At 39.1% G+C, this 26,874-nt stretch overlaps 2 protein-coding genes across 5 annotated transcripts in view; both read left to right on the plus strand.

Moving 5' to 3' along the window:
* The window catches only part of LOC145237233 (rho guanine nucleotide exchange factor 17-like), a 42,036-nt gene extending 26,114 nt beyond the window's left edge, over window positions 1-15,922 (plus strand). For all 3 annotated transcript variants that reach the window (XM_080100025.1, XM_080100026.1, XM_080100027.1), the window contains 15 exons: window positions 1,039-1,157; window positions 1,722-1,813; window positions 2,332-2,489; window positions 4,410-4,496; window positions 6,546-6,688; window positions 7,530-7,630; window positions 9,844-10,102; window positions 10,230-10,332; window positions 10,688-10,784; window positions 11,787-11,932; window positions 12,269-12,407; window positions 12,909-13,160; window positions 14,818-14,914; window positions 14,990-15,096; window positions 15,418-15,922. In XM_080100025.1, coding sequence (XP_079956151.1) covers window positions 1,039-1,157; window positions 1,722-1,813; window positions 2,332-2,489; window positions 4,410-4,496; window positions 6,546-6,688; window positions 7,530-7,630; window positions 9,844-10,102; window positions 10,230-10,332; window positions 10,688-10,784; window positions 11,787-11,932; window positions 12,269-12,407; window positions 12,909-13,160; window positions 14,818-14,914; window positions 14,990-15,074 — 1,878 coding nt within the window. In that variant the 3' untranslated portion in view covers window positions 15,075-15,096; window positions 15,418-15,922. The remainder of the gene's footprint in view (window positions 1-1,038; window positions 1,158-1,721; window positions 1,814-2,331; window positions 2,490-4,409; window positions 4,497-6,545; window positions 6,689-7,529; window positions 7,631-9,843; window positions 10,103-10,229; window positions 10,333-10,687; window positions 10,785-11,786; window positions 11,933-12,268; window positions 12,408-12,908; window positions 13,161-14,817; window positions 14,915-14,989; window positions 15,097-15,417) is intronic.
* Window positions 15,923-17,549: 1,627 nt separating this feature from the next.
* On the plus strand, window positions 17,550-26,871 carry LOC145238652 (uncharacterized). 2 transcript variants are annotated; one of them, XM_080101892.1, is made up of 12 exons: window positions 17,550-17,988; window positions 18,507-18,681; window positions 18,820-18,948; window positions 19,374-19,544; window positions 20,589-20,684; window positions 20,749-20,882; window positions 21,247-21,334; window positions 21,685-21,746; window positions 21,806-21,893; window positions 23,396-23,456; window positions 23,534-23,671; window positions 26,676-26,871. In XM_080101892.1, the coding sequence occupies exons 1-12, from the start codon at window positions 17,806-17,808 to the stop codon at window positions 26,815-26,817; spliced, it is 1,467 nt and encodes a 488-aa protein (XP_079958018.1). In that variant the 5' UTR covers window positions 17,550-17,805; the 3' UTR covers window positions 26,818-26,871. The 2 variants fall into 2 exon arrangements, with proteins under 2 accessions (XP_079958018.1, XP_079958016.1); XM_080101890.1 differs by lacking the exon at window positions 21,247-21,334 and having other exon boundaries at window positions 17,555-17,988; window positions 21,681-21,746.
* Window positions 26,872-26,874: the final 3 nt, after the last annotated feature.

Below are 26,874 nucleotides of genomic sequence, written 5' to 3' on the forward strand. Positions count from 1 at the left end.
GTTAGTGATTTCTGTTGGCCGTGACGCTTTTACCACACCCGTATCTCGTCGTGTTTTTCAGACGGTCTGTCTGTGGTAGATATTGGACGCCAAACGTACGCGTTGTTTACCGGCACCGAGCACCCCTCTTTCGCCTTTCTTTGCCGTGAACGACATTTAGGCTCTGTCAGGATTTGTGAACTGTTTTTGTACGTTTGAAAGCACACGTATTGTGTGTTAGTAAGGCAAATCAACGCATCCCAAGCGCAGTGCAAATTGCCTGTATGTAAAACATTGACACTTGACACAGTAAAGCTTCTTTGTAGAGATTCCTGGTAAACGGTAACTGATCACAATTATTTGCACTGCCTGTATGGCTATGTAAAGTGCCTTCTATTCCAAGTAATGAGTCGTGTACAGTTAAAGTTATCCTTAAACATCCTTAAAGTTAAAGGAATCATAACATTCGCATCAATTTTTAAATTTATTATAATTTCAAATTTCGATTTAAAAAAAATGTATTACATTTGAACATCTGGCACCCTGTCTAAATTAAAATAACCACCTTTTAGTTTGGTCACGGCTGCGTGCAAAAAGGGACCGAAAAAAGTAAATGCCCCAGTGCCTTTCACCACGTCTGTGCTTATGTAAGCTCAAAGTCGCGGTTTGAAAACATCTCAAGGGCGCCTCTCGTATCCTTGTCGATCGACAGGCGCCAGAGTTAACGGTTCACAAAAATACCTCGCTGACAGTTTAAACGTTTTATTTGCAAAATTACGTTTATACGCTGTTTTGTCATGAAAAGTTCCGTTAACAACCCTATTTGGCTCTGGTCAAGGTATCTTCTGAAATCTGAACATATTAGTTGCCCAAAGTGTTTCAGTATCAGTTAGTGTCTTTGACCTACATGCTGCAAAAGTTTAAAAACAAGTCAAAACGTTTAATGTTAAAAAACAAACTTCGACATAGACTCAATTTCTAATGCAAAATTTTTCTCAAAAGTGGTTGTTACTTGCAGAGTAAAATTCCTTCATAAGTTATTTCGTGTTACATTTTCAGAACCTTGACGACGCCTTGCGTGAGCTGATGTACCAGACTAATCAGAGAATTGCTGAGAAACAAAACGTCACCCCGGCAATTACCCTTCCAGGACGGATGGAAATCGGCATATCAACTTCGTAAGTTATTCACTAGTTTAATTGACAGTAGCCTCGTCGATTTTCAGTCGTTTCAATAAATGTAAAAAAGTATCGTTTTCGCAATGTTTTGGGCAATGAACTACATGTTTTTCGTGCATTGCTACTGCCATTGCATTTATAAAGCCTTGTGATCAATAAACGATTGTATAGCCCAGTGGTTCTCAAACCTTTTTTTTTGTTGCGACGCCCCTGGAAAGGTTTTCTGGATATGCGACACACCAGCAAATGTAAGTTAATGAGGAAACCTATTATTAAAGTTGTGTTTATTGATACAACAACAAAAAGCCACGAAACGGAATTATTCTGCGACGCCCTTGGAAAATTGAAACGACGCACCAGGGCGTCGCGACGCACAGTTTGAGAACTACATTATAGCCTAATCATACAACAACATTAACTAATATATTGCTACAATGAAGTATTTTCTGTTCTTAAACTTTCGGGGATTATGTTGTATTTAGTAAAATGTTGTGTTGAGACAAGACAATAAATATGGCAAGAAATAAAGAAAATAAACCCCTTTTCCCACATTTTTCTTAACAGTGACGGAATGAAGATTTTTCCGTTCGAATTTATGAGTGAAGATCGAAAGACGCAGTTTGAGATTTTGCTCATTAACGCAAGGACGAACTCAAGTGAGTGCGCTTATAGTTAACTCTCCACAATTTGTTTAGTTGACTGTTAGTACTTAAAGTTTATGACCTCTGGTGGGTGTCAAAATATTTTTGTTATTTTTAAAACAGGTATAACTGACTTATAAAAGGAAGTAGCCTCATATCAATGATCAGCATTGCTGGCTGTACGTCTAAACCAAGGGTCGGCAACCTTTTAGGCAACGCGTACCAGTTTACTTGTTACTTTCATGTGTTAAGAAAACGTTTTGTGCATGTAAGACTGAATTTTAAGACAGTGGCATAGTAAAAACTATATACAAGGAATGTAACAGGTTAAAATGTTACTTCAATATCAACACGCAAATCGGTTGGCGTGCCATGAAAAACCAACTCGCGTGCCAACTGACCCCTGATCTAAACAATAAAGCATGTTGCTTTTTATGTATATTTGGGTCGTATTATTTCTCATCAGTCTTATGTACAGACCCGTGAATAGTGTTACAAAAATCTCATTCTAACGTTTTCAAATCTATCCTTAGCGTCACAGAAAGGCCGATGGGATCCAGCTTTTCTCAAAGCAATACCTGTGAGCAAGAACCGCAATGGCATGCAGCTTTCCTGCTCATCAGCTAACACGGATGCGTACAGTGGTTTGAAGGAGGTTTGGGTCTGCAACACCGATGACTACGTGGGAGAGGTATGGCCTGTGCGTTGGTGAAATACAAATTAGCTATCTGCTGCTTCTGTAGTCTTGCACCTGCTGTTTCAAAGGTCATCAATAATTTTACCAGATGGACTGTTCAAACGTAAATTTTGCAGATGCTTTCGCGCAAATCGTCAAACCACGGAAAGTGCTCACCTAATTATCAGGCAATTGGTTTTACTCCAATTCGGACCAAATTTTAGTAAACAAATCTTTGTTCTTGAGTTGTAAGGGGGCCTGAAATTTGACCTCCGGCCCAAACTCGAATTGTTTTTGTGAAGTCAGTTTAGGCCCAAAAGTTTGATGGCCATAGGTCTATAATAAAGAAGGGACACACAATGGACTATATTAGACAATGATTTATTAAAGACTTTTTAGGGGTGTTCAGCATTAGGAGAAGTACAGCAACTAGCTACTTAGCAAGCCCGTTTGGTATAAAAATAATCCCGAACCGGGCTTGAACCCATTCCAAAAAGCCCAGACTTACAGCCCTTTCTTGGGACACCATTTTCTGTGTTTAGAATTTTGGGCAGTGTAGTCTTTGCAGCTAAAAAAAGCTATGTTAACATATTAGCACATACAAGCTTAAACACAAAAATGCCAAAAACAGAAGCTCGTGTCACTTATAAAAGCACCGCCAAATGTTCTTCTGTAATGCAACTACATACAATTTGTTTTAACTGAGGAAATGCATTTTCAGGTTTGCTGCCAATTATCAGAAAAAGCCCAGTTAAAAGAACTTAATGGCAAAACGTATTGATACAACTCAGTTTACCAGAAATTTCAAACCGAACGACCGGAATTTATCTTCATAACCAACTGCCTTTAAAGTGTAACAGCTCCTACAATTTTAACCTTTCGGTCTAACGAACTCCGATTGGCCTTGGTTTTGTTAAAACAACGAGAAAGGCTTCAAACCGAATGCTTGTTTGTGTTCGTTCCGTTGCTTTGCGGAAGTGCAAACGGTATCCAGGCTGACGAACGCTTTTAACTCGCCCAATTATCTTCCGACGCTTGACACCCGTTAACCAACCTCATGTTTACGCTTTGACTTCTTGAACGTCCAATTACGCGTACTTATGATCCGGCCACTTTTGTTTCAACTTTTACCGTCGCCATCGACCTAATGTGCTTTTGTTGTTAAAACGCTGCCTCAATTTGTCAGTTAAACCATTACTCATTTATTTAACTTAAATAGGCCCAGTTACTTTTATCTCACTGAATTGAAATAATTGGTCGACCTTCTTGATGTTTTTGATAATGTGGACACTTACAAAATTTTGTTATTTCATCATAGCATTAAGATTATCTGATAAATCATGTCCTTATTGCTTGCAAATGGCATTAAGAATACTTAAGTAGGGCTGCACTCCGCTGTGCAATGTCCAGGGTTATGGTTACAGTTAAAAACCTTGCGGGTGCGTTCAAAACCACATAGTGCTGTTCACTCGAAAAGACTTACATCGATTTTGTGGTCGAGTCAGGTAATGCGTTTAAATTTGGCCCAAGCGGTTGCATTAAAAATCTTGAACTTTGACTGAAAATCGATAACTTGTCTCTAGATTGAAATCGCTTTGTCCACATTGCAGATATTTTGTCAAAAATCTCCTTTTTGCATTCGTTTAAAAGAACTGGTTATAACAATTGCTTCAGCTTTTAAATGTCACAACAAGTCAAGTCAAGTCAGTTTTATTTGTATTATCACTTCATCAAGTTCGTACGTATATGATGATAATGTGAATATGCAAACAAAACGGTTTAAAACGGCTTTGTAAAACAGAAAGGACATCAAAAAATAACAGATGGAGTCAAGTGTCTTTTTACCACTAAACAACTTTTTTCTTCGGGAAAGTCTCCCGTCATTGTGAAGTACAAAAAGCTTCTTTAATTTAAATTCTTTTGTTTTGTTCACAGATTTGTTTTCTCAATGTGATTGATGGCGACCCGTGTCAAAGTCACTGTGTCCGAGTTTGCAAGTCCAAGATCTGCTGTATCACGCAGGTACGTTGTTTTTATCAGTGAATCATCGCCCACGAAAATCACGTTTCAAGTTTAGGGACTAAAACATCGACCTTTAAGCTCCAAGAAATTGCCTCCAAACTTGTAGGCCCTATTTGTTACCTCTTCAACCGTTTAAAAACCCAGGCGACGATAACTCAGCCAGGCACGGGACTTGCCTGTCAGTCGACATCAGCTTCTCAAATCCGTGCAGACTTAAGATATCACTATGAAGCAGTCACATGAGAATTACTTGGGATCAGTGCGTATTTACTTGATCCACGGCGCTTTTGGGGCCTTTAAACTCTCGCGGTTCCCTTTTCCTTGTCCCAACTTGATGTGCTAGCAATTTGACGGCTGATGGTTCTGGATTTGAAAGATCAACTCTCATATAAGTAACCAGAGTCGGCATGTTCTGAATTTTAGGCATCGCTGCATTGCAGTATGAAAGCATAATAGCGCGTTGCATTTCGTTCTAATGTGTTTACTTGCGCATTGTGCTCGGCGCCGCGCGGGCAGTAACGCGTCGCTGCGTATACGAACGCCGCAAGGGCCGCTATGCTATTTGCTTTCACTGTGGGAATGCCTGGCAATGTTACTGCTGGTAAACACAACACCCAACTAAGCTAATGATTTTTGCCACAGTTTGTTGACGCACGACTTTTTCAAACAACATCTGCCAGACAGAACCGCGTCCGTGCACAGTAAAGCGTCGAAGATGGATTTAATAGCATTTGACACTTAACATTTTTTTTCCGGTTTTGTAATAGTTACGTTATATGTGCAGCAACTGTGAGACCATTCGGTTATAGTTTCTACTGTGCCACTTTTATATGCTTTGTTCATTATTATCTTGGAAGGTCTCTTGGTTATGCTTTGAAACACCCCAGATTTACGGCTTCTGGGAAAATGCCCAACTGTACGTTGCAATTAAATTATCGCAGCTCTTCCTACCGCATTGTAAACACAGGGCATTAGTTTCGATCCCAGACCGGATTTACTAAAACCCGCTGAAACAAACCATGCACAGCAGCAATTTGCAGCGAATACCGTAACTTACATATATAGCCTCCTGCAAAAGTTTCCTGTCCTGCAAAATACCAAACTGTTTTGCGGCGAAACGGACAGATTTGTCAGAGGTTCGGATGACAGCAGGTCGCGGTGTCAGACGATCTCAACGCCTTTCGCTTGTTGCTGTGCTGCTATCCTTGGCTGCACAAATGTGCACGATTGAAACGGTTTTGTAGAAATCTCCCCAGTGACTTCTACCGGGTATAGCGGCGACTTTCGCTGAAACCTAAGTTGATGGGCCAATTTTTCTGCACCACAGTGTAAGCTGCAAATTTTGCACGATTTTTACTCATCAGTGCAGCTGGTGACAAGCCATTGGTTCTACAAGCTAGGGTAGCCAGTTTGCACTTTGGATCCACACTTTTTATGTGACTTTCATACATTTATAAAAAATGTTATTTTTATAACTTTTATAGGTTTAAACAGACACCGCAACGACCCTTAAGTATAGGGTTTAAGTCGATCGTTGTGAGGTTAAATGTAAACGTCAGAAGGCATCTTACAGAGGATATTAGTCACAACAAACAACGAGTCTCGCTTGCGTGTTGTTGCTGCCAGTTCAACATATCACGTATCCTCTGTACACCTTCACACCAACCGATTGCAACCGATACGAATTAAATTTAACGCATCAGCTAACCCGCAATTGGTGCGCTATTGAACATGTCTTCTCAACAAATTTCACGAAAAAAATATAAAAAACAATGGTACAGTTTCTCAAAACTTGTAAAATGTAAATACAGCAAACCTTGGTTAATCCCGGCCTGATTGGACCAAACAATTTGTCCGAATTACCCGATGTCGATTACTTAAAGCCTTACCCCATCACAAATCATTTGTACCTCAAGTTTTGTCCGAACTAGGGGAAGATCTTTCTTTCAACCCTGAAACATAGTACCGAACACCGGTTAAGGAACAAAGGCATTCGATCTTAATCAGCTATGTCTTAAGTAAATATTCGACTGTGATATCGTTTCTTAGGCCCCAGCATGGGATCGACGCCTCGTACCCACCAGTACGTTTCTCAGTGATGTTTCCAAGGCTCCTCTCGTTCACGATCCCGACAGACGACGTTCATCATCGAACAGCAATCTTGTTCAGCAGATTATCGCCTGGGATGACACGTAAGTGCAAAAAACCTTTGTTTGTATAAAAGGCGTGTTGTGCTTATAACTTAGATAGATTTGGTTTTGATAAGTCACGTAATACTTAACTGTCGCATTGCAATATTGGGCAAAAATCTAGAACGGTGGGCTTTAGTATAGGCCACCGGTTAAATGTTTGGGGCCAAGCATATTGTTTTGATGTTGATGCTGATCGTACAGCCTTGATTTTGGCAAATTGTAGATAGGTGCGGCTGCAAAAACGCTTATGTAGCAATAGTAAATGGTCGTCAATCAAACCCTCAAGGTCGGAGAGCGTGGCTGGCGCGTTTACCATCTTCAAATCGCGACGGACGTGTTTTTGGCGCTGTTACCACCGCATAACAAACCACAGCAAATAGATTACGCAGCGATGCCGTCTGCTCCAGCAGTATGCAATGAGATTGTATAGCTGTGGGCGTTTTGCGCTCCGTGGTTCACTTGCAACTCGCCAAAGTTATCAAAACACACGCGCCCAGATGTGCCAAAGCGTTTGCTTCAGTCAGTGGCAAGTACGCCAGTCCATCAACGCTCGCATGTGTACATTGTCGACCAGCAAGTGCCAGTACAGTGACAGATCTTCTTTCGTGTACATACCACTCTTTTGCATTCCATCGGCTGTCGTCTGCTTACTGCAATAACAAACGTTTAAACTGAAAAGGGAAATCTTTTTTTGTAATGTCTGAATTTGGAATGTTCACCAGTTTTCAACATTCTAACAGTCATGTCAGTTTGGCATTGAATAGCAACGTTTACAATACGTTAATGTAAACGTTGTGCGTTTTGGCTGTATCACCATATTTTTAAGTGTTTTGTTTTGCAGGGATGAATCAGATGAAGACAATACGAGCCCGTTTAGCACTCGTAGCTACTGTTCATCTGGGAGAAGTCCTTACAGCACAAACAACAGCATGTCGAATTATGGTAGGTCTATTGCCAATCCTTTTCCCTTGCTAACCCATTTTGCTCCATAACATTGTTACAATTTCGTACAAGTCGTACAAAAAACTAAAGTTACTGACTGCATAATGCGACAACTTTGGGTAAATCCTCATTTACTGCTGTATTATTTTAACGACTGCAAGGGTGTCCCTACCCAGTGTTTTTTTAAGGTGTTCTGGGGGACCAAAACGATTCCCCAAATTTCTCCAGCGGTTTCCCAAAATTCCCGTTTAAGCAAATATGGCTATTTTTTGGTATTTAAATGAAACACTTGCGGTCTCTTAAAACTACTTAGCGGTCGGTCACCCAAACCAAACCTTTAAAAAAAACCTGTCCCTACCTCATATATAGGTCGTATGTATGTTTTGATGTTTTCCTTAAACAATAGGAGATTCTTACCTAAGTGTGGAAAACAGTGGGGGATGGTGTCTTGGCAGTTCGTCAGGTAAAAAGTCAACTCTCTCTACAGAAGCATGTTTGTGCTGAAGCTTTTAAGTCATCACCTGTTTTGACATCACCCCCTCTTCTCTTCTATTTTCTTGGCTCGTCCCTTTGCCAACTATTAAACAGATCGCACTTTTTTACACACTTAAAACATTTTACAACCCTTCTCGGCCGTTTTTGATTGTTGTATCGGATATTTACTTATTCTCTTTCTAAAATTTGGTTTGTTTTTGATGCTCGTTCTTCTAAAGATTACTGATCCATTTGTTTGATTAATTTCGTTCTGTTGGATTCTTTTACCTTTTGGACTAAGGTTTTAAAGATTTCGTGACTAACAGCGCATGGTGTTGGAGTCGAGTCCAAATAACAAAAGCCCCCTAATACACAAGATTTGCGCGCGCACGTAATGAAAATGCAACATACCCTGGATAATCACCTGTAAGCATGGCCTTGTTACACAACCTTCTAACTGCAAGTTTAAATATCTTGAAACGCAAACAGTTCTTAAATCGCATGTACTGTAAGGAACAAAAAGATTTATGTAACAATTACACAAAAGCCACGTTAAGTTACTCCAGCAGTAAATAATAACGAAAAAACATAAACAAAAAAGCGCTTGTTGTCTCTTACACGATAAGTATTATTAAATTGTGCTGGAACAAGCCTTAAGCTGAGTTTTCGGATATGTTAAATGGTCTCTTTGCCAACTGGTTTAAATGCATTAGATGACGACCTCCAGATCCCAATGGTCAGTCCTCTGCTTCCAAGTCCATACTTACGCCGTCGTTTTGGTTTCGACCACAGCACCAGTTCAATACCACATTCCGGTAGGTAACAGAACTAAACTTCCCTTTGTAGGAAACTAAGGGTTGGAAAATTTATTCAAAGACGGAAACGAAAATTATTTGTGGTTTAAAATCTGTTTGATCTCTTGGCCGCAGTTGTCTGTGCCAGAGCTGTAAGTCGGGCCACGTTCGGGCTTAGGTTTCTTTAAAAAAACAGGCTTCATTATATACTCTGTGTCGGTATTTGTTTGAATATATTTAACTAGTTAGGTAGCCAGTTGCTTGACCTGACCTGATGTCAAACAGCCCTAAAATGGCTTGTTCAACATCAATTATATTGTTGACTATTGTGTTTGTTGTCTTGGTCTTTCCTGAGCCTTCAATGTATAGGCCTGTCAATCAAACTTTCGGGCCTAAAAGGGCATCTCAAAAACGATTCGGTTCGGGTCGGGTTTGTGCCCTAATTTCGGGCCCATTTGCAACTGTGGTCTGTACTAAGTTGATTTTTAACAACTACTCTTCTTAAACATCAGTGTTTTGTTCAATTTGCGTCAAACTGTTTGTTTGAAAAGACAGTTGTGCTTGTTGACTACCCCCCGAAAGGAGTTGTTTTTCATGCGGTTTCTCATTGAACAAATAGACGCGCACAAAAGTGTGGCATAACTTCTTCATAGGAAATCCTGTAATGAGGCTTATCTTCAAAGCGGGCAGGATGTGGAATTAGCGATAGTATAGAAGATCGCTGATCGAACCTCGACGCGTTTAATGCTTGTGTATCCTGACAGGCGATGTCAAATTGTATCGTCTTACACCAGCTCTTGTTTGTGCTCTGCACAGTCGAGTAGTACACATGACACCGTCGGGTAAACTTCGATTTTATCGCTAGCTAGCCGTACTGACGTCAAACTCGACATTTATGTCTCTCCGCCAACCCCGAGTAATCGATGCCTTTTTCCCAAACCTTAGATATCTCGACCTCGACTGACACAACCATCATGAGTGAACCAGGGGGAAACTCGCGCACACAGAACCCTCTTATGCACAATCTTACCGGCAGTAGCGCTTTCAAGAAGGATAGCGACGGGTCGACGCTTCATGGTAGCCTGGAAGATCTCCTCCTCAGTGATGGCAACTCCACAGTGACAGGTGCCAGTGGCAACTTGTCAGCTGCCAGTAAAGCACTTGCTGGTCTTGGGTCAATGTGGATGGGCACAGAGGATGGCACGTGAGTACCGAAATGGAAAAACATGCTACAATAAATGGTTTTTGGTATTTGAGAGATCTTAAGATTATTGTTGTAATATAAGAATCACATAGCATCGGTTTTTGACGTTGCGCTGTATGTATTTTAGTATCAACGTCTATTCTTCATCGGAATCTCACGGGGATCCCAAGAGCATCGCCCAGCTTCATCACAGCGCACCGCTCCAGTGCATGTTGTATCACGAGGGACAGGTAATAGCTTAATTGTGTTAGTTTCTCCAATTAAAAATGAAGCATTCATGTAATTACATGAGGGTAGATTACTTGGTTGCGTGTGAAAAGCAAGACTAGATTATGTTTTGCCTCTTGAATTAAATACAAAACAGAGAATAAAACGCCATTAGTACCTTTTCCTAAAACGCAGGTTTGTCATATGAAGTAAAAACGGTTAAACAATTGGAAAATAATAAAAATGTAGTTTAAACAACTAATCAGAAAACAAAACTCGAAACTAAGATAGGAATTCCTACAACGAAAAAATCCAAATTGGCCGTAATTCACTAGTTTCAGTAAGGGGTGATTGGTCAAACTTTTCGATTATTTGCAGATGTTTGTCGCTCTTAGCAACGGCGATTTGGTGATCTACTTCCGCAATATGACGACTGGTCACTGGAACTTTGAGAAACCGAAAACCGTGTCTTTAGGTAAGGGAGTTTGGTATTGGCCACTCAGGCACAATGCACGAAACCTATGTCTTGCGATTTGGTATTCTAATCTGATCAACATAGAATTAAATTACGTTACCAAAGTAAACATAAAAGCATGGAGCCAATAATGGAGGAGTAAACTGCAAACAGTGCATACTGTTATTTATGTAGTGGCACGGAGTGGACACCACTTTGGTTCCCAAGCAGTTACTTGGCCATTGTAAATCAAATTCCTCTGTGGTTTATACTAGTGATGCACCGAACCCGCCTAAAAAGGTTTGGGCCGAAACCGAATATTCGACCATGAGGCCGAATTAATTCGGCCGAATCAGGCCGAACCTAAAATCCTCGTTTCTACGGATGTTTTCAACTGAACCTTGTGTTGTTGATGCGAGTGAACTCAATTATGACAAACCAAAATCACTGCCACAATGCAAAAGCTTTACTAAACTTGTAATATTTTGCAGACAACGTGGCTCATATTTTATAGATATAACAATTAGTTAATTTACAGTGTTTCGAATTGGGGAAAACGAAAATTTACGCATTATTTCCATGGTTTTAAAAAGTTCGGTTTCGGCCGAATTATCAAAAAAGTTCGGACCGAAACCGAAACTTTGAAAAACAGCGTATTCGGCCGAAATGTTTCGGGCAACCGAAACTTCGGTACATCACTAGTTTATACCCAGTTGCAGTGCTGTGATTCAGCCGGTTCGCACCGGTTCGCACCGGTTCTATACAACCGTCTCACGAAATTTTATGAGATCAGCGAACCGGTTAGCATTACTGGTTACTGTCAATGGACGTTTTGTAACAGAACCGGTTGAAAAATATGACTTTTGTGAAAGAACCGGCTGACAAAAATTTGAATCCCACCCCTGCCCAGTTGTGGCATAGACCAGATGTATTTTGCAGCTTTTTACTCCCAACAAACAGTGTGCTGTGTTTGCAGCTTCTTTCAATTTTCAATATGATTTACTTATTACTTATTTTACTCAGGTGTGCCTTCAAGCCAGATAACCAAGATGATAGTTGTCGGTGAAAAGGATTTGTGGTGCGGATGTCAAAACCAGGTCATGATCATTGACATGAAGACCCACAACCTCAAGTCATTCTTTGCCGTAAGCCAGGACAGCAAACGCCAGGTGAGGACTTTAGGATCGACATAAAGTTTAAACACTTTCAAACGCATCGCACTTGTTTTCTTCTTTTGCTTACGGTTTCAGTTTATATCCTACTTGTTTGGTGTGGCAACAAAACACAATCGAAAACAGCCTGTGCAGTGGTATTCAACAGGTGCTTAGCGTTGTCTACGAGTTGCCACAATACCAACTATAAGTCCGTAAGTGCGACTATCATGCCGCAAGTACATACCTTCAAATAGTTAAAGATGCCAACTGCTCGAATGCCTTAAATTCCTCCATTGACACCGCAAGCAGATCTTGAACCGTCTGTTGACAGTTGATTCGTTTGTGTCACAGATATATTGCATGGTATGCTGCGGTTATGGAGTGTGGGTGGCTCTCGACCGACGCGCACAGATCAAACTCTACCACACGGTGACACACGAGCTCATAACCGATATTGACGTCACGCAGCCGGTTGGCAAGATGTTAGCAAGTGAGTATAGAATTTTAAAATTTATATTACCCTTTGCAATTATGTATTTAATGCTAAAAAGCATCATTTGGTTGCGCTACCAATGAGTACGCCTTTGAATCGTTCACTTGCAATGCAACTTGTTGTTTTGTGTTTGTGGGATTTATTTGCATTTAATTGGTGCCTATAGATTTATACTTACTGCATTAGATTTTTGTAAGGGAAAATCTATAATAACAGGATTTAAAAAAAAATTTCCATGACTCAGAACATTTTGCATCCTGGAAAGATATAATCCAGTTTAGATACATGGTGCTGTAAACGTTGGTAACTTGATACCTGTACATTGCAATAAGATTTTCAAAATATTTTTTTTTACCAATCACTAAATATGGTCAAGTTGTTTTTTCATGTCCTCCAACCCCAAAGAAGTATATTGTCACAATTGTATACGGGTCATTAGGGTTTAATTCTATTTTATGATTACGCAAACTATTAAAACCCGCAAAAAAATACTTACAGGTTCAGACGCTATCATCAGACAGCACAAAGCGGCATGTCTACGTATCACGTCGCTTCTCGTCTGCAAAGATCTCTTATGGGTGGGAACAAGCGCTGGTGTTGTCCTCACGATGGCGCTACCGAGCATCACCGCCAGTACCCATTCCCTTCCTCTACCCATTATCCCTCAAGGCTTAACGTACGGCCACACCGGGCACGCCAGGTTCCTCATGTCCATCGAGATTCCTGAGAAGGAGGCCACCCCCGTTAGAGGTAAGTTTTGCCATCTGTGTATGTTTTTGTGTTGTAACCAATGCATGATAAAATGCACAGATAAATTTTCTGATTTTCCCTGTCTAATCAGAGAAACTCAAATGTTTGCTTTTTGCTCATACACAGTCTGAAATTTTCCCTATTTTGTGCCAATTTGGACACGAAATGCACAAATCCCAGGCTAATTTGGTGATGTTTTATCCGAGAAAGTCAAAGTTTTGCAATTTACCTATACACAGTCTGAAAAAATGGCTTACATATATTTTGTTCCATAGTTTTTTGACTTTTGCCAATTTGTGCACACTAAACTTAAAAATGTGTGCAACACAAACTAGTTAACTCCTTAGAAACCTTGCGGTGATATTTACCACAACACTAGGCCCAGATAAAGATCTATTACTGGCCTTAAACGCGGTTACTTATCCCTCTGACTCATCAGGTATAATAACCACACTCCTATTTCCCCGGGTGATTCCCAAGTGTTTTCACTGTCAAGGACATGAGGTGAAAAGTTTGGCGGCACTCAATGCGGTGAAGGTCACCAATGCATTTTGATGCAAACAAAGTGTTCTTGACAATTTAAGGCGATTAAAACTGTGTATGACGCGGGCCTCCCAAGAGCAGATGTATTTTTTGCTGATTTGTAACATTTTATTTGACACTGTGCCATATGAAAATGTTTTGCTGTGTAGTGATGATGTATTTTATGTCACTTTACTTTGATCTCGTACCGGTTTAGTTGATCTTATGGGATTAATGCCCGTGTGATGTATGAATCATCTATCCTGTTTTTACCTTAAACCAAGGAACTTCCCCAAACAAACAACTGCGCAAACGCCTTTGGATTCGGTTACCTAACGATTTTACACCGATAGGTTATTATTTTCAAACCAACGTGCATTGATCTATACAGTAAACCTCGGTTAACCCGGACCCATTTGACCAAAATCCGAATAAGGTTCGGATTAACCGATTTCGGTTTAACCGAGGTTTATATCTTCAAATAGCAGCAGTCACTGTTAATGACTCCTATTTTTTCCGTTGTGTCCCTAAATATGTTACAATAAAGAAAGAGGGTACTTTTATGCGTATCTAGATTAGTGTGCAGTTGCCCTACCAGTAGTTTTTAACTGCCGTTATCAATAAAACTCATCTGCAGTGAGTCATGTTGAGAAGCGATTTACGGTTTTAGGTAGCGCGGGTTTTTAAGTGCTTCAGACTGGCCACACCCTAAACATGGTAGCAACTGTCATAGCGTTCAACATCTACACATTTCAAGCGCGGAGCATTTTCCCCTTAACCAATGTTGTTGCGTTTGATGCAGTTACATTGCTGAGGTGTGAGTAATCCAATATGTCGGGTAATGTCTAGCATCTCAACGCCCCTTGGCATACTGTTATCACAGCAAATTTGTTGCAGACTTTTGGACTTTCGTGTGGTTGGAACTATTTATTGGTTTACCCTCTATTTAACTTTTTGTATATTGGCTGTGAAAATCTTTTTCACTCGATCCTGCTATCACACACCAAGTTTGTTGCAGGTTTTTCAACTTAGTGCAGTTAGTACTATATCTTGGTCCACCGTCTATTTGCCTTCTTATATATTGGCTTTCAAAATCTTTTTTTTTGTTTAATTTGTTGTATTTTTTGTTCATCAGGATACCGACGGCCATCGCTACCTAAGCGTCGTTCGTCGTCAGCTTCAAGTACGAATCAAGTACGCACCTCAACCCTCGTAATAAGCGGCGGAGACGGGTAAGTGTATGTTTACAAGGCATTGCACAGAAGTAAACACAAGATATTTTATTAATGTTGGCCTTATGTACACAGGTATGAGGACTTCCGTATGAACTCTGCCAGCGAGGCGGCAGGCAACGGTGACAGCACGAATCACATGCTAGTATGGAAGGTGTAGACCTCTCGTGAAAGTCAAACAGGTAACATTAAAATTCAATGTTCTTCTTAATTTGGTGTTGACACTATCTGCTTTGTTTTTACTTAGCACAGTAAACCATGGTTAATGCGGATCCATTTGGGCCAAAAAATGGTCCGTCTTAGGCTAAGACCCAGATTAACCGGAATTCGATTGGTTAAAGTCTACCCACATTACAAATCATTTATACCTCAAATTTTGTCCGAATTAGGCGAAGATATGAATTAACTGAATCCGGTTTAACCGAGGTTTGATGTATTATCTTGTCTCATTTTTTTATTGTGATGGCTTTAATAATTATAGCCTCTTGTTTTCTGCTTTATAGGCAAAACTGCAGGTCGGTGTCCGCCAGAAAGAGCTATGAAGATGGGCGAAGAGAATGACGATATCCACTAATGCCGAATGTTGGGGAGAATCGAAATAATGTAACATACTGCGAACGCTAAACGTCGACAACGATTTTGTATTTCTATGCTTTTATTTTCTCGTTGCTTTTTCTCACTGCTCTTCCCTTGCACCGCCACCTTTCAAATACTGATTCCTCTCATGCACTTTAATCTGCCCACTGGGGGCGCCAAAGCGACTAACAAATTGAAAACCTTCTGGCAATTTCCTACTACAACTCATATCGCCACTCTCTGGGAGCGGTTGTGCGTGTTGCTGTCTTTTTTTGTCTTTTAACAGTATTTCAAGAATTTGAGTGGCCGCTGCAATTTGCTGCATTTGCTTCGTGTTTGGTTATTACTATTTTTTATCGTCGTGTGTGTCGCATTTCACCGTTTAAAATTCACTAAATCTATTTGAAAATTACAAATTTCCCTTTCCAGTGAGTTTGGTCCACTGTTTTCTAAAAATCGTTAAACAGAAGGTAGTTACGATTTACCCAGAACGTTAGAAATCGCAAAGCCTGTATGTATAGCAGATATGTAGATCACAATATATGACAGGCTAGTGCAGTGGTTCTCAACCTGTGGTACACTGGAGCTTTTTAGGTGGTAGCCTAGTAGCTGTCTATTCTTAAAGTTAAATAAAGAATTGCAACTTATCTAACCCAACTGATCAGCCCTAGTTATGGACGAAACTCAAGTCTTGTAATATGCTAGTCTAGTCATGAAGCATATACCCAGGGTTGCCATCGACTTGAAACCAAAATAAGGACAACCGAAAAAAAAATATTTTTTTATACGAAACAAAACAAACGTTTTTGAACAAATCTTTGCATTTATACATGTCATATTTTGGCAGAAACAATCTGTTTTAGCCACTCCTTGTTCGTAGAAAATACTTAGTGCATCTCACAACAGCTCAGGTGGTTTACTTTTACGTGTAGCATAGATTTGAATAGTAATTGTTGAAAATAAGACAAAAGAAGGACGCAAGTCAAAAATAAGGACAAATCTTGGAAATAAGACACAGCCCTTCAAAATAAGGACAAATCTTAGAAATAAGGGCGGTATGGCAACCCTGCATATACCTATCTGTCGGTCTACCCGTTAAATGTGATTTAGGTAGTACGCGACGATCGAAAATTCTAGGTTCAGACTCTAAGCTAAAGTAGGATTGGACAGGAACGTGGCCGAGTAGTCTCACGCGCCTGAACGTAATGCAGACATAAAATCTTGATCGGGATTCTTCGGGAGTGTCGTGGATTCGAACCCCGTAAAAAAACAAGTGTAAAACAATTTCACAAAAGCTATTTTCTCCACTTTTACATACAGTACAAAGAACGTGTGATAGGTGGTCCAAAAAGCGATAACTTAAGTTAAAAATCAAAAAAAAAATCAATCTACCTTGGAGGTCAGCCTGAAATCACATTTGCGTTTGGTGTCTTGTTTAGAAACTTGTTGTCAAATTTAGAACGTTTAACATTTACCAGCAGTTCCAAAGTAATGTTAAAACTGTTTTTTGTTTTGTTTAAAAGAAGCGATACGCGACAGATATTTGCGTCATGCGACCGGCGGGAAATTTTAAAGCTTATTGTGGTTTTGTTTATTTTTTGCATTTAATTCAATGGAATAAAGGGTGACACTAAAACGCTGAATGGGCGGGATGGGCGGGACGTCGCGGAAACCGCTCAATATCGGGTAAATTGCTGACGGTTAGTGCTATTAGGGTTAGGTTGAGGTTTTATAATAGTATATGAATCAAAAAATGTCCCTGCCTAAAACTTATTCAACTATTTCCTGACATTAGGCAAAAATGCTATGGCGGGACGTCGCGGGAGATGGCGGGACGTTTCCGGGCGCGGAATGTAGTGTTCGGCGAAATTTTTTTTAATGATTTACTATATTATAAAACCTTATCCCAACCTTAATAGCTCCAACCGTCAGCAATTTAACCCGATATTTAGCGGTTTTCACGACGTCCCGCCATCACCCGCGACGTCCCGCCCTCCATTCCGCCCGTCCCGCCCATTCAGCGTTTTAGTGTCACCCGGAATAAATGCAAAAACTAACATAAACAGTTAACTGATTGGTTTTATAAGTTTATGTGAACATAGCGGTTATTTCATTTGGTGTATTGGATGTTGTACATTGTGGCTTGTGCGGTCACACAGTTTAGGAGAGCGAGGACAGCGAGCCAATCCCATTTCCCACATAGCAAACACTTCATTACACCAAATAGATCAGATAAATGGCTACATTTAATTAATAGCTTGCACTTTTGCAGCAGTCTTGTATGAAGAAAATATCAAAGGAAGTTCATTAAAAACATGGATAAAACAATCTTAATCAAAGATGTTATTATTCCTTTCAAAAGAACTGCTCGGATGGTGGACAAAAAGTTGTTGGAATTTGAGTCAAGTGATAAATCCCACCATGGAAATGGTGGATCTTTTCCATATGAAAGCTGGTCAAGACTACAAGATATGAAGACAGATGTTATAGCTTTACATGTATGAAAATGTTTTACGCACTAAATTTTTTTACGTATTTGAATGTTCTAAAAAGTATATGTCACATATTGTCTTATAAAATCTTTTGTCTTTTTAAAATATACTTAATATGTTTTTGGTATTTTGTTTCCTGAAATTAATCAACTCAACAAAATTTATTTTAAAACTCTGTTTTGTTTTTAAATGCTATAAATAAATGAAAAAACATGGTCATCATTTGTTACTTGTGTAGAGATAATTTTCAAATTAAATTCATAAGTGCGCCAACTAATGAAAAAATTGTTTTAATGGGGAAAATTTGTGTGATGGTTGTTTGCAACATGGCAAAATATTTGCATAATTTGGTAAGGGTCCCTTATCCTCGTATATGTTTGCATATGTTAAACTATTTATGTGTTTGATACGAAAAAAACTTTGGTATTTAAAATTAATCCCAATTTAAATTGATATTTTACTGAACTGTACATGTCAGGGATGTGGATTCTTAAGGCTTTATAACGAAATTCTTGTCATTGCAGGAGATTTGTAATCATGATACATCAACTGTGAAAAAACAAACTGAAATAATTTCTCAACACAATCAAGCATCTCTGCAGTGCTTAAAATTGATTGAAAGTCAACTGTCTTTATTAGAGGATCAACTTTCTGGAACTGGATTTGTGCCAGGGGGACAATTGCAACAAAAAACTCCTGGTGAACCCTATTTATTATCAATATAGCCAAGTGCTTAATGCTACAGACACTATGTTCTAATCCTACCTTGGGAATCTTGGGCCAGAAACTTTGGGTACAATGCTCCGACTTATTATTAAGGCTTTGTTTTTCTTGCAGATGGTGAAAAATCGAAAACAAAGATTTTGAGAGACTGTTCAAATCGCCAATGCTTAGAGTCTAAGATTCTTTGTCCCAAACATGTTAAAGAAGTGGAAATAAATCAGGAAGTTTCTCCACCTAAAACAGGTGTGTTTCTGTCAGAAAATAGGTAAAATCTTTCTGGTGTTGTGGCTGTGCCTCATGTACATTTTCTAAGGCAGTGAATCCATACCTGCATTTCCACAGTCAGGTGACTTGTTAAGTGTGTCACATTCATTACTGCATTGTTTGTAGTAATTACTTCTTTTAGTGTATGTGAATTGCTAATCATTTGAGCTATACATGCTGAAAAAAAGTTTTACCATTATATACAACTTAAAACATATGTATTTACATGTTTACACCAGACAAGCAAAATACAATACACATTGACAAAGAAATTTTTGAAGGATAATTGTGGGAAAATACACTAATAAACAATAACACACGACTTCCACACTTGCCAGAGTCTTGGTGTTGTGCACATTTCTCATTTCTGATGTGGTGCTACCTAATGTTTATTTTAATTGCAGATGTGGACGCCAAAGAAATAACCAGTCCGCAACTGCCTGTGTTTACGCTTGCTGCAAAACGAAGTGAAGTACTTGGAACCCCTACAGCGCCTAAATTTCAATCCAGCAATTCTGTAGTTTCTGGTCAAGCATCTGCCTATTTCAATAAGCTGTCATCTCCTGACATCAGATGTATGTAGTTGTTTAAAAAAACATTGTATTATACTGTGTCAAGTCTATATAAGACACAAGTTGCCCAATCTAGTGTTATGTGATAGAACCTCATAGACGACATTTTGTATCCAAAGTGCAGTGTTTTGGGAAAAATAAAAATTGTTTGATTTTTACTAGTGATGTACCGAATCGGCTAAATTTCGATTCGGCCGAAACCGAATATTCGGCGGTTTTGCCGAATAAATTCGGCCGAATCAACCGAATCATTTATGACGTCACGCGAAGTCGTACGCTACGGGTTTCACATGAAAAAATGTTTATCTACCAGGCAATTAGTGCAGAATAGTTCTGTTTCGTCCTCATTTAAGTTCTGTGAGGTTCACAATTGCCTCAAGAATGATTGGCAACCTGCCAATGAATTACTAATTTTTTTGACTACAGTGGGAAAAACGACAATGTGTTGAAAAAGGTAAAAATCGACGCGATTTTCGTTATGTTTGGGCTTGTGAAAGATTGCGTGGAGCTTAATAAGCAGCAAAGACACGTTTTACGCTTAAAATTTGTGTTCGTAAAAGATTCGGTTTCGGCCGGATCGCAACAAATTATTCGGCCGATACCGAATCTTTGCACAAATGAGCGATTCGGCCGAATAAATTCGGCAAACCGAATATTAGGTACATCTCTAATTTTTACTAACTGGAGAGCTTTAACACGAATTTGATTGCCCAAAATGTTAGAACCCACATATTTCCATCGAACATCACCAGTTGCAAAAATCAATTATGTGATTGTCCTATGTCCACTGTATTTTTTAGGAGACAATTTGGTCTTTGTTAGGGGCAATAGAGGCTTTATGGCATAACAATGGGTCGGACAACTTTTATGTACACTTTTTACTCTATTATACCTGTAGCTTAAATAACATCCACCTTTTTTTATAAAATATTTATTTGTTTTCAATGCCCGCATATAAATCAATATTTTAGTTTGCAAGCTAACAGTTTGCTTTTCACATGAAATGTGAAAAAATAGTTTTCTTTTCACATAAAATGTTTTTTATAGTTAAAGATGACAATTCGAACACTCCTGTTCCAACTTCCACATCTAAAGTCTTTTTTCCTGTTTTGACAACCCCAAAGACACCTGAACTAAATTGTGGTGAATAAAAAACTTATGTAATATGTTTTACTGGACCACACATGTAACTGATGCAAATCCACAGAGATCAGCAAAGAATATGTAAGGCCACAGCCACCTGTTTATATGGGAAAACAAAACACTGATAATATTGAGAGTGATGATGAACAACTTGTTATGCATTCCAAGAATAGTGAATTGAACAAATTCTACCAAGATGTAAGTGTATTCTAAGTTCAGGTTGAAAAATTTGTTGCATGCTAATTACCAGTTTACCACTAAAAAAATCTGTCTGTGACTACCTATTATTGTGATTCAACTATATATCAAGGGGTGGCAACCTAAGGCCCGCGGGCCGCAGTAAAAAATCATATTTTTTATCGACCGGGTGCAGTTTATTTGTGTTGTTTAATTAAAAGGCACTACATATTAGTTTATTGCTAAGAATAGGCATTGTTATGTACAACCGCAAAATTATTTTGTGTATGTGTGCTTGCCTTGGAACTGTGTCATAGAGTTGTGTTGAAGTTTACTGTGTGAGTGGGCATGCATGATTGTCAATACCTTAAGCAATCTGTTTAAGGGTAAAGTTGGAGGAAGCAGTCAATGTACAGTTCACTTGATATTGTACATGTTCACAATCGCATCAAACAAAGACGAGTTAAAGTTGAGTTTGCCTCAGTCTTATTTTATTGCATTAGCATCGTTGCGACCACGACCACCTCCAAATTACCACTATTTTTTTACCCGCACATGTAAAAAGGTTGACCATCTTTGGTATCAAAACACCAATTTTTTTTTTAAGTCCGTGCAAATGTATAATAAATATTGTGCTAAAATGAGTAACAATCCATGCAAAAATGTACATCAAAAAGAAATGCACTACAGTTTTTATTAATTTTAGCCCTAGTCGTTGATTGTCAGGATCCTCTCTTGTGTTCATGATTTTTGCTGGTTCTTTTGGCTGCAATTTCCCACACATTCTATTGTGTAGATTGTTATTAATTGTGTCTACAGGAAGGACCACCTGATATAACTCTTACTCAACTAAAGATGAAAAAGCCAATTAAACCTCAGGAAATGGTTAGTGCAAATGATTAAATTTGCTTTTTTGCCTCAAATAAGTTCTTAATTTTCTATAGGAAAGTCCAGCAACACCTGATCTTCAAAATTTTGGAATCACAGCCATGAAAACAAGCACTCAGCTTCCACGCTTTAAAGACTACGGAGGTGTTGTTTTTGTTTTGTTTCTTTTTTAGTATCTAACACTAAAAGTGCAATATAGATCGAATTTTCATTTATACTTTAATTAAAGATGGAGTATTAAATGCATTGTATTAGACGCATTGTCCGACTACATGCACATGGTATTGTACCTACCCATAGGCGTCGATTTTTTAATTATTTGCAAAATTTTAGGGGAGACCTTTCCATGTTTTGGAAACATCCATCAGCCGTTAAAGCCCACAATCGTAGGAACACAAAGCAGTTGATCTAAGTTATAGACCCATATTCGGTTGCACGTAACGAACTAAACATTGCAGATATACAACTTTCACACAGTGAGACAGTAAAGTTGTGACAGTATTTAAGTATACGTTGTTCAAGATGTTTATTTGCATTGCGTGTGACGATTTTTAAATGACTCAACATCAGACAGAAAACGTCTTATTCGAGGGTTGCTTGCGTTTTGGCTGCAAAAATGCCTATATATTAGTTTGACTGGTCCAGGAGGTCACAACCTGCGGGCATGAACATGTTTATTAAAATTTATGTACTGGCGGCCATGACCTAAATAAAAACTTATTTGTCAAATATTTTTATTTTCAAGCTGCTCTAAACACATTTTATGGAACTGAAAAAGTATTACCAGCCTAGTAGCCATATGTGGCAGACTTTTTATGCCTTTGTGTGCAAACAATGCGAAAAACCAGATTCCCTTAGCGTCACAATATAGATGATGACGTCATAAACAGCTGAGACTGATCGTCAGACTGTTCAGCTCAATCTGCTCTTCAAGTTACAAATCTAAGCTTTTTAGGCGCCATTAGATGGTTGACATATAATATTTCGTTACATCAGTAATTTTAAAACACAAGCAAGCAGGCAATTGGCCGGCCGTTGGTAAAATAAGGATCTGCGATGCGGCCGTTATGGCGAAAAGGTTGAGCACCCCTGGACTAGTCATTCCTGCAGTTAACATAAAGCAAACATAGGATACTTCAACCACCAGCTTGAATGTGCTGGGAATAAAACAATTAACTATCACATAACAATGCCGATTGTTACTGCAACCATTGTTACGTCGCATAACAAACCACGAGACACTTGCGTTTGTCATTGATTGTGACCTTCAATCTATAACAAACATCCAGTTTCAACTACTTTGTGGCATAGGTGTGTATGTGGTCTTTCTGGCAATACTTTATTTTAAACAAAAAACAGGGGAGACAATACATATGTTGTAACCCCTGTTTTTTCAGGAGGGGAGACATGTCACCCCTAAATCGACGCCTATGTACCTACCCTACACTGTTTCCAAGAGCATGTCGGTCACGATATTGTAAATTTTGCCACTGCGTTTGCGACCCCAACTTATGGAGGTTTATCAAACGACAAAAACACGAAGTATCTGTTTTTATGCCTGGATTACCATTAATTGCATAGTATAGTAAAACAACACGAAACTAAGTAGTGGATCAGTGGTAACAAAAACCTTTCTATTTTTTTAGAAAGTCCTGATCTACTGCACTCACCAGTACAGCCCAATATTTTACGTGATCCAAACTACAGGTATGTACTTAAGACGGTGGGTAGAATATTCGTCACTCTTCTCTTTAAACGCAAATGCAAACACTTCTTAAACTCAGATCACCACCCAAACGTCGCAGCAGCTTCTGGGTGAGCAACGATGAATATGAGGGTTTACCAAGTGACATGAAACGCCTCTTCACCATAGAGCAAGCCAACAGTGCTCTATATGCCATGAAAATGGAACTGGCATCCTCGTAAGTAACAGATATAATGCATAAGTTGTAGGGTTTGTGCAGAACCGGGACACTACCGCTAGAAACCGTATCAAGGTTTTTTTTTAATGGTCTGGGCGAATACATGTAACACAGTGTTATGTAAAGCAGACCTTTCAACTTTTAAACCGTTTTTCCTCACCGGCTAGTTAAACCTCTCTGCAGTGCCGTTACTAGACAATAAAATAACATTTCCCAATTGAACATTACATTGTAAAAGTGTGATGTGTTATAAAGAAAACTATAAGCTAGTGATGGACCGATTTGTCAAATTTAAGTTCGGGCCGAAACCAAATACTCGGAAGTTTTTCCAAACAAATTTGGTCGAGTCAACGAATCATTTGTGACGTCACGCAAATACGTACGCTGCGCTTTTAACGCAAAAGTGTTGTTACAGTATCAAGCAAAAAGTGTTGTTACAACGATAGAATAGTGGTGTTGCGTTAATCTCTGTTCCGTTGTTTTCGGGTTGCCTCGGCGGTCCTTGCCATACTGCAAATGCATTACTTTTTTTTGTCTGGGGTTGACAGAAGTTTTTGCGTAATTTGAAATGTTATGTTGCTCGTAATTATGCGGAAAAGACATTGTTGTGCTTCAAACCAGTTCGTAAAAACATTTTCGTGTAAGAATCTTGGTAAAAATGACTGAATCGACCAAATAAATTACAAGTATATAGCTGATCATTCTCAGCGAAAAAACATAGTTGCAATTCTGACCCCTCTGCAAGTAACACCAAAACCTAAAGCTTGCTGTGGTCTTTAACATTGTGAACGTGTCAACGATGAAAGTGGGATGTTGATTTATTTCAACATACCCACACGAGTGTATTGTTACTGTTTCCGGTGTAGGAAATAGCGACAAAGAGAAACGCTCTACTTTGTAACTTGATGCGTTGAATTGTGCGGGAGCGTGTTTATCGCATTTCACTGCCCGCTTGCCTTAAATTCTTGGTACATGGTCGAGATTTTGCTTCCCGGCGACAACCTTTACCCGAGTTTTACAAAAATGCGAGGTGGCGGACGTATAGAATTAAAAATAACTTATTGTAACGCCACTAATTTGTGCAACCAGAAGAAACCTTATTTTAAAACCCAAAAGAAGACAATATTCGTCAAAATCCGGAAAAAAGCGAAATGTTTTAATATGTTGTTTATTTTGGAGAACGGTTCAACGATGATGGCCAAACATTCACTGACAAAAATGTGCGTTTGGCGTCTTGAACAATGCACTAACCAAAACACATTGCAGTTTAAAGCACGTTTTGTTGCTATATCGCTTGCACGTTTGTTCAAAAGCAAAATCGTTTCTGATTTTCTTCACATGATAACGATTTTTTGTACGACACAGTTACAAACAACCCGAAATTTCCACTATGGCCGCCACCAGTTAACAACCCCAAGGTGGCGGCTCCACCCCGCGCCACCGCCTACTCAGGGCCTATGCACGGCGGTGGAAGCCAGGGGGTATCACCTCCAAAAAACTCACTGGGACTGTTAAGGCTGGTGCTATAGAGGAACGTAGTTGGAACGAGACCAATTATGGACATATTTTACATTCCAGTGAAAAAACACTGGTAAATTTCCACTCCGGCGTGCCACTACATGCACATGTTATTTGCACGTACGCTGTTTCCAAAAACATGTCAGTCACGGTTTTGTGAATTTTGCCACTGCTTTTGCACTTCCAAGTATCGGTTTTGGGCGTTGATAAAATGACTTTGGGGCATAATAAATATATTCGGTTATTTATGTTGAATGAAAATTTATTACGTTTTTAAAACTACCAGTCGTTATTATTCTATGATTTATTTGTGACGTAGCAACACTGCCCGCATTTTTGTCAAGAAGTTTGGAACAAAGTTTCTGTTGTTTGAACTTTCACCTAGTTCATACATATTTTGATGGGATGTGGAACGAGATAACATTTCTGTACTTGTGTATTTGACAACTGCGTTTGAATTTCGGGCGGGCCTAAGATAGATCTTAACAATAAGATTTGGTTGTTGTTCAGGATAAGTTCCGCTTTTAATCATGTCTTTAGCTATTTAGTGACGCAATCCGCAATCGTCATAAGTTCCACCAGCAGAAACTTTTTCTGGGGTTGTCCCGTGACATGCACCGGACCAAATTGCGACATTGCCTGTTTGGCTAATAAAGGAAGAACCACTTCCCTTCACTGCGTTTTCGTTTAATTTTTGCTGCCAAAAGACTTAAGCCTGTGTACTTTCAAATAATTTTGCGGTGTCTAATTACGTCACAATGTACTAATACTTGTTGTTACTTATACGTCCTTCTGTTTAAACTATGTTTTTTTTTACTAATTTAAACTATTCAACTTAACGCTAATAGCACCATTTTCACGCATTGCTGTGTTTTTTCATTTGTACAGTATGCAAGTATTGTAAACTTATAGCCGAATTTCACCACCACAAAACTAAGAATCACGTGACCGCTACAGATTAACTTATTGCAACCGCTTTCGCCGAAAGTTTGTGTTTACGATTTTGCATGACGTAATCAAAAAGTCACTCGGCAAACTTTACCAAGTGCGACCGCCCCGTAAAAATGTACCGGTGATTACCCTGCGGGGATTGAAAAACTGTGTTGACGGAACGTTTTGATGGATTGCATATGCGAGGGGAATACACTTCTTATGTTTATGCTACATTTTTAAAGTGGATCAAATTCAAAAGTATATTTGTGAAAACGCTTTTAAAGCAGTACACACACTACGAAAATGGCACACAAGAAAATAGGCAAAGCTAGGTTTTGTTTTGAATAAACGACACCTTGTAAAGCGTTTCAATGAAAATCAATATAAATATTGTTCGTCACATGTACTAAATGTACCTTTTCTGGATCGAAAATTTAGAAAAGTTACAGTGGAATCTGTATTATAAGATCGAATCTGTGTGGTGACAAAACAATTTTGGCTTTATTTTGTATCACAGAACACATAGCAAAATAACACAGCGTTTGTTTTTCAGTTCGAAAAGCGGCCTGACGCTGGCAGACATTGAAAGGGCAACAGGCCTTGGTGGGAAGACTCAAAGTTTCATTCTTATGCTGACCACAGTCGGCGCTGTAGTCAAAGTACCGGGAACAAACTTGTATCATGTCAACGAGTGAACACTTCTAATTTAAGTTGTATTACCGCGATTTTAAATAAACTTGCGCAAACAGTGC

This window comes from Phallusia mammillata, chromosome 7, assembly GCF_965637545.1.
Source record: "Phallusia mammillata chromosome 7, kaPhaMamm4.hap1.1, whole genome shotgun sequence".
NCBI lineage: Eukaryota > Metazoa > Chordata > Ascidiacea > Phlebobranchia > Ascidiidae > Phallusia > Phallusia mammillata.

Excerpts from the sequence above, each read along its gene's own strand:
- LOC145238652 (XM_080101892.1), top strand. The coding sequence starts at position 17,806 with ATGGATAAAACAATCTTAATCAAAGATGTTATTATTCCTTTCAAAAGA. Across the intron at positions 18,682-18,819 it reads ATTGCAACAAAAAACTCCTG|ATGGTGAAAAATCGAAAACA; the intron begins GTGAACCCTATT and ends TTTTTCTTGCAG. Across the intron at positions 21,894-23,395 it reads ACGCTTTAAAGACTACGGAG|AAAGTCCTGATCTACTGCAC; the intron begins GTGTTGTTTTTG and ends CTATTTTTTTAG.